The sequence below is a fragment of the Triticum aestivum genome, chromosome 7D, assembly GCF_018294505.1.
Source record: "Triticum aestivum cultivar Chinese Spring chromosome 7D, IWGSC CS RefSeq v2.1, whole genome shotgun sequence".
Taxonomy (NCBI): Eukaryota; Viridiplantae; Streptophyta; class Magnoliopsida; order Poales; family Poaceae; genus Triticum; species Triticum aestivum.
The window spans coordinates 439,470,570-439,477,934 of NC_057814.1; the positions used below are offsets into that span (position 1 = coordinate 439,470,570).

A 7,365-nucleotide genomic window follows, 5' to 3' on the forward strand; every position below is an offset into this window, starting at 1 on the left:
TGGTTTGTGCTGGTGATAGACACCCTCAACAGGTTGTTGGACAAGTCTAGGAGCTTGGGTGCTCCGCTGCCTAGCGCCTCGGGACTTTGACAGCGATTATCTCACTGTACGCTGGTTTAAGGTGTGCATGCCACTTCACTTAGGAGGCTTGGGTATACCGGGCCTCGGTAGGGCAGCGACTAGCCTTAGGCGATCATCTTCGACAAGGCTCGGCTCAGTTTAGTTGGCCTCCTATCAAATCAAAAGCTAGGCAATGGGCGTGAGAGGGTGTGCCGTCATCTCGTAGTTCGTTCAGAGGGTGCGTTTGGAGCGAACGCTTTAGGATTCGTGGGTGGGATCTGACGTGCACAAGGGCGTTTGCTCGGAATTCTTGAAAATCTGACGTCAGTTTTAACATTTAGGAAAAAGAAAACTGTCAGGATAACTTGAAGCATTCTCTGTTTTTCTTCGCTCCCCCTCACAACTGTGTCCTAGGCGGTGCATCTAAGTGCACACCTTTGCTATTATAATAAGATGTTATATCTCTCCAAAATTTCCTCTATTTAGTACCAATTTTGAAAAGCTAGTTCCAATTGCTTTACGTACGCAGCAGTGTGCTGCTGCTCCTTTTGAATTTTCAAGATCCCATAGCATTTCTTCCAAAAGAGTTGCTGAGTGCAGCTGACTGCGCTTACGCTATTTGTATAATTTAGGTAGTTCCACATCAAAAAGTTAATTGCTCTTGCGCCATGTAATGTTAACCATGTGCTATTTTCCCTCCTATCAGATTCAAGCAGTCCTCAAGAAGTACGACGTCTTGTTAATAGCAGATGAGGTAACTTAAGTTTATGAGGTAAAAAGAGAGTAAAATAATTTCTTGGTGCAAAATTTATGTAATTAGCCCTTCAGGTCATTACTGCATTTGGGAGATTGGGAACCATGTTTGGATGTGATATGTATAATATTCAACCAGATCTCGTCTCCATAGCAAAGGTGAGTTGCTGAGTCCAGTCAGTACCAGTAAAATACCTAATTGTTGGATGGTAACTTCCTGTCTTCAGAGAGACTGATTAATATTTTCTTTCGTACTATTCTTGTTTTTTAATCTGCCAGGCTCTTTCTTCGGCCTACATGCCAATTGCAGCTATTCTTGTTAGCCCAGAAATAGCAGATGTAGTTCATTCGCAGAGCAGTAAACTTGGTAAAGCTAATTCCATTGCAGGAACTCATCTTTTCTCTTGCTACTGTATTTACAAGCACTTCTATTGTTTGTTACAGGTTCTTTTGCTCATGGCTTTACATACTCCGGGCATCCAGTTGCCTGTGCTGTTGCCATAGAAGCTCTGAAGATCTACAAGTAAACCACTCTTCCCATAATAATACTCAACAATCCATTTATGTTGATATATGTGTCTGATGAATCGTTTCCATAATTCCTATTAGGGAAAGGAATATTACCGAACATGTCAACACAATTGCCCCAAGGTTCCAAGAAGGAATCAAGGCCTTCTCAGGCAGTCCGATCGTCGGAGAGGTAGTTATTATGTAGTTTAAGTTTCTTTCTTTTATGACTATTTACTTGTTCCTTTGTTGTTTAAACACATAATGTCTGCACTCCTCTACACAGATACGTGGCCTGGGATTGATACTTGGAACTGAATTTGTCGACAACAAGTCACCAAATGATCCATTCCCTGCAGAATGGGGTTTGTACTTTATACCTTTTGTTCTTTATATTTTTTAGCAGGATTTACTAGCATGGAAATTCCTAGTCGCTAGCAATTTTTCCTCTGCAGTCCATGCTAGGGATATTTGGTTATTTACCACCGGTGTAATGTAACTGTTGAGTTTTTAGGCCAGTTAGGAACTATAAAGCTAGAAGTTGGAATGTCAAACTACCTAGTTTTTTTTTTTGCTGAGCCAAGATAATTAAATGAATTAACCATCCGTGGGACATCACTAAACTAGTAACAGTACTTTTTTAGATGAACTACTAGTAATAGTACTTATCAGCAGCCAACACGAAAAAAGGGGGATACCAATCAGTTGAGGTTAGGACTTGAATAACTTATCTTCCGAGTTAAGAGTAACTTGCACAAAAATAAACCATCTCAAGAGTAAAAGAAGCCTTAAAAATGACATGGACAACTGAGTTTCTTATGGTTTGATGATTTCAGGGGTTGGTTCAATATTTGGTGCCGAGTGTGAGAAGCGTGGGATGCTTATCAGGGTTGCTGGGGATAACATCATGCTATCACCTCCACTAATAATGACTCCCGATGAAGTTGAAGAAGTAAGATCATACTCTTTGCAATATGCAATCTTTCTCTTTGGTATCAAACACAAACTGACTGAAAATTGTTCAAACCATGGCTCTGCTTTAGATTGTGAGCAAATATGGTGGCGCCCTAAAGGCCACAGAGGAAAGAATTGAGGAGCTCAAATCAGCCAAGAAGTGAACAATTCCAATTTGTTGAAAGCCTCTAGCAATGATTGGTGATGATGGTGACGACAATGTACAGTTACTTGAACAATTAGGTGCCAATAATAGCACATTGAAAGCCTGAAAGTTGATCTTGATGTGGAAATGTCAGTTCTTATTGGACGCGGAGGAATTGATCCCGAGCTCATATGCTCCCGCATGAACAGTAAAATCGAAAAAAATTCAAAAAATTCCAATTTTTTTTTGTGAGAAACATTGACAAAAGTTCTAAGTGCCTGCAAAAATTCGTCGTGAAATCACATTCCTAGAAGGCATGGCAGAAAAAACAAAAACAGTACTCTGAAAAACCTGCTTTCAAAAGCATTTTGAAGCACTGAATTTGTTTTTTTTGCCACGCCTTACATGAATGTGATTTCATGATGAATTTTTGCAGGCACTTAGAACTTTTGTCAATGTTTCTCTCAAAAAAAAATTGGAACTTTTTTGAAATTTTTTTGATATTTTTTCGATTTTACTGTTCATGCGGGAGCATATGAGCTCGGGATCAAAAGATGACTTTCGGTTCTTATTTACCATCTCCAGTCACAGAATAGGCACGTTTGTGACCGGAGGGAAGGGCTGCAGTGTTTTTCCAACTATTATGGCAACTCTTTGGTGTCTTTCTTCAGCGTCTTGATTAAAGTCGCTAATTTGATGGTAAGTGATTTGATAAAAAAACTTGCTAGTGTTGCACTGCCTGAATTAAATTAGTCTGCTAAGCTAAATATAGTCAAGTCCTACAAAAGTCCAATGTACGCTTGTGCCACATGTTGACAGTCGGAAGTTCCATGTGTGAATTCAATACATCATATTACAATATTCTATGTTTAAACCTAATGGTTAGGTAGGTCATATCGTCTGTTTAAAAACAATACTATTTTCTTAGGGCTTTCCGAAATGAAATACTGAAAAACATGGGAATAAAAACACACGGGAACTACTCAATAAGAAGCTTTCAAAACATCACTTCTCATATTTGGTCTGTGGGCTACCGTATGAAGCTAGCCATGTTGAATCCTACATAATCCAGGGGCATTTTTTCTTTGGCTCTTCTCTTTTTTTTTCAGTTTTCTTGCGGTTTCAGTTTTTTCTTTATTTTTCAATAAATTCAAATAAAATACGGACCAAAATCAAAAAATGTGAAAAAATTACTATGAAAGACTCTTCTAGGTGCTTGTATATTTTTGCCCTGAGATGAGATCCGAGGAGCTCGCTACCAAAAAAACGAAGCTCAAATTTTGTTGCAGCTTTGGACTTTTTTTTTAGCTCCGTTTTTTTACCAAGCTCGTCGGATATCATTTCAGCACCTAGAAGAATCTCTCATCTTTAGTCTGTAAAAATTTCAGACTTTTTAAATATATTTGTTTTTAAAATTTACTGTTCACTGGGTTTAGATCCTCTCCTAAATATCTTCACTTTTATCAATGCATCGAGATTTTTTTAAGCTTTCTCTCTCTCTCTCTCTCTCTCTCTCTCTCTCTTGTTTGCTTTTCTGATCACAAGACTTCTCCAAGTACTGGTCAGATAATCGGCCACGGAGGTACCATACGTCGCTTGCACCACAATAATTTTAGCGTTGTTCCTATCTGTATATTAAAGACATGGAAATAGACAGGCAAACAAGAGGGATCGAATTATGACCTCACACAAAGAAACGATTGGTGTCATCATTTGCACCACACAACGCCAAAAACCCATTCTTGGCAACAAAAGGATAGTAGGAAAAACAGAGTGTGGTCATCTCCAAGACAATGAGACGATCCTACGGCATGCCAAGTCCCTCAAAATGTTATAGATCAAATACAACACGCTCTCTACTCATGTTAGTTCATAAATGGCGCGCACCACTGCAATGCGCAGTTCACAGATCCTTACCCAGTGCCGCCGACCTTCACTTACTCCATCTGCTTCACGAACTCGACGAACGCGACACAAGACGAGCCACCTTCCTTCCACGCCGCCGCGGCGCTCTCCTTCACCGCCATGGCCCGTTCCACGACCGCTCGCCGGCCTTCCGACTCCATGTCCATGATCTGCCTAACCGTGGCATCCACATTGTCGGCCGTGACAAGCACCCCGGGTTTATTATACCCTCTCACCGCCACGCCAACCTTCATCTCCTCGACAATGTACACCTTGTTCATCCACTGCTCGGCTTCCAGCGGCCAGCACACCATCGGCACGCCGGTGGCCGCCGCCTCCAGCGTCGAGTTCCATCCACAGTGTGTTATGAAGGTACCAGTGGACGCGTGACGCAACACGTCCATCTGTGGAACCCAGGACGCGGTCACCACGAGGCCCCTGCCCGCCGTCCGGGCCAAGAACCCATCGGGGAGGAGAGACAGCGTCGCATCCGGCTCGCCGGCGGCTGCGGCGAAGGCAGGAGGCGCGCGCAGCACCCACAAGAACCTGTGCCCGGACATCTCGAGCCCTTTGGCCATCTCCCTGATCTGCTCCAGCGAGACCGTGCACCGGCTGCCGAAGGAGATGTAGACGACGCTGCCCTCGGGCTGCGCGTCCAGCCACCGGAGGCACGGGTGCCTCTCCTCCTCCTTCTCTGCGCCGCCTTCCGCGATCAACGGGCCTACGCAGTAGACCCGCGGGGCGGCAGGGCCGCGGAGGCAGCGCCCGTCTCTAATCGCCGCCACCGCCGAGCCCTCCAGCGCCTCGAAGGTGTTCACCAGAATGCCGCGTGCTGCCGCCATCCGACCGAACACGTCCAGCACGGCCGCGTACAGGTCCGTACCGCTGTCGAGCACCGCGTCGACCAAGTGAGACGCCGGCATCGTGGGCACGCCGGGGAACGACACGGGCGCGTCGCCGAGATCTTTCAAGTTTCCGCCGCTCCCGGAGCAAAATGAAGGCAGTTCGAGGAAGACGGTAAGGTTGGCGGCTCCTGTGCAGTAGAAGAGGTGCCCCGGGACGCCGACCTCCGCGGCGACGTCGAGGAGGTAAGCGGCGAACATGTCGGCGACGAGCGCGTGGACTGCGGGGAGGCTGCGGAGCAAGTCTCGCAGGCCGGGTGCCTGGGAGCGGAAGGCGGCCTGCATGCGGATGAACGGGTGCGCGGTGTCGAGGGAGTGGTGGTGGGCCGGAGGGGGAGGGAGGGAATGGACGGAGAGGGAGGGGAGCCGGGAGGCGTACCGGCCGATGGTGGAACGGAAAACCGGGGAGGTAAGGGTTGGGTCCGGGACGGCGACGGTGACGGCGAGGCCACGACGGAGGCAGACCGCGGCGAACTCCATCATGGGCGTGAGGTGGCTTATGCTCTGGCCGGGGATGAGGACCACCCTCCTCGCCGTCGCCATTGAAGGGTTCTTCTTCTGGTTTTGTTTTGCTTTGGTTTGTGGCCTGTGAATTTTGTGTTTGGACAGTGGACCAGCCGAAAGTGTGAAACCTTGTGCGTCTTATCAGGCCCTTTGCCCGCGCTAGGCGCCTGCCGTCCGGCCCAAATTTCGGCCTGTCGGCTGCCTAGCGTTAGATCGAGCGCGGATGAAAGGGCATGATTAGCGCGCAGATTAGGGCGTCATCTTCCTCCCTCCCCGCCGCCGACCACATTGCTTTGCTGCCAGCCAGAAGCGGCTCAACCGCCGACTGCAACTCGGTCATTTGTGCAGCTTCACCCCCCTCCCTCCTCCGACGTGGGTCGTTGTAGCTCCACCGATTGACGGTTGCAACACCTCGTCCCCTAGCGTTGGCAGCCGTCGTCGTCGGCCCCTTCCAGCATTGTGCAAGAAAGGGGTTGTAGTTTTTTTTGCTTTAGCGGTTGCAGCAAAAAAAAGAAGGAAGAAAACACACTACATGCCCCCGCGGTCACCGTTGACGAAGAAAGCCGGTTCCAACAAACCATGACAATGGTTCCAGCGGTTGCACCATCTTGTTCGATCTTGCGACGGCGCTTCTAGCAAACACGGTCTTCGATTCCAGTAAAACCGCAACGCCAACAAATCATGAAACCAGTTTCAACATTGTCGCGGCATCCCACCACGCTCCGCCATCACACCACTATAGACTCGTCGTAGCTCCTTGGAATCCTAGTTCCAGCAATTCGCGTAGTCAGTTGCAACATTAATCAGGCCCATCGTCCGTCGTTCAGCTCCACCGAATCGCCGCTCATCGTGCCACCACAACACGACCATGCACCATTGCAGCTCCCCTGCGAAGTCAATGCGGCTCAGCCAGATGTGGTTTGCAGCTCCCTCACCAACACATCAACGACTCATACTCCGGCTGCATGTGGTAGCAGCTCGCCGCCGTGTTCAACGGCGGCCACAAAAAATGAATGCCGGCGGGTTGCATTGGAGATGTGAAAGGAGGGAAGACGAAGTCGAGGAAGAAGATAGCGAAGGGATAAGGTGGGTTCGCGTGCGCTTCTGGCCACAGGATACCCCCCGATCGAATGATCCGCGCGCGACCGGCCCAAGACTCGGTCGGTCGGCCGAGTAAAAATGTTTCACCAGTTCCTTTTGACTTTTAGAGCATTTACCGTCGGAACTAGCCCTAAACCCTAAACGTTCAGCCCCTAATCATCCACCGATAGTGACCGGTCACCTAATACATGTCCGCTTCCACAACCGGGTATATCATTAGCAAATCCTTGAATCCATACAATCAAATGCATTGTAAACTTGCCTCTGCATAAATGCATATCGATCACACACATAACATCCAACTACTTCATCATGCATGCCATCAGACTAACAAAAATTGGCATGCTCTACTACATCATACATTTCACCGGACTATCAAAAATTAGCATGTTCTACATACTAAGCTATGAAGAAAGATCATCCATGGCCGCCTTTACCCTTGTCGTCTTTGTCGCGAAAGTAGCGTCGAAGATGCAAAATGGATCCAGCCCGGATCTGCTCACTACCGGAGCTTTCTTACGTGTCATTGTCCTC

General features: G+C 47.4%; 2 protein-coding genes across 2 annotated transcripts in view; one reads left to right on the forward strand and one right to left on the reverse strand.

Annotated features, from left to right (window-relative positions):
• The window catches only part of LOC123165077 (probable gamma-aminobutyrate transaminase 3, mitochondrial), a 7,860-nt gene extending 5,301 nt beyond the window's left edge, over positions 1 to 2,559 (forward strand). The window contains exons 12-19 of the mRNA XM_044582704.1: positions 767 to 814; positions 889 to 972; positions 1,093 to 1,180; positions 1,258 to 1,336; positions 1,423 to 1,513; positions 1,607 to 1,685; positions 2,157 to 2,272; positions 2,364 to 2,559. Of these exons, the coding sequence (XP_044438639.1) occupies positions 767 to 814; positions 889 to 972; positions 1,093 to 1,180; positions 1,258 to 1,336; positions 1,423 to 1,513; positions 1,607 to 1,685; positions 2,157 to 2,272; positions 2,364 to 2,438 (660 nt within the window). The 3' untranslated portion in view covers positions 2,439 to 2,559. The remainder of the gene's footprint in view (positions 1 to 766; positions 815 to 888; positions 973 to 1,092; positions 1,181 to 1,257; positions 1,337 to 1,422; positions 1,514 to 1,606; positions 1,686 to 2,156; positions 2,273 to 2,363) is intronic.
• A 1,529-nt stretch (positions 2,560 to 4,088) lies between these two features.
• On the reverse strand, positions 4,089 to 6,000 carry LOC123169932 (anthocyanidin 5,3-O-glucosyltransferase). Its single transcript, XM_044587781.1, has one exon. The coding sequence runs from the start codon at positions 5,767 to 5,769 to the stop codon at positions 4,357 to 4,359; it is 1,413 nt and encodes a 470-aa protein (XP_044443716.1). The 5' UTR covers positions 5,770 to 6,000; the 3' UTR covers positions 4,089 to 4,356.
• Positions 6,001 to 7,365: the final 1,365 nt, after the last annotated feature.

Bases quoted from the DNA above. Each gene is read 5' to 3' on its own strand.
- LOC123169932 (XM_044587781.1), bottom strand. From the start codon at position 5,769: ATGGCGACGGCGAGGAGGGTGGTCCTCATCCCCGGCCAGAGCATAAGC.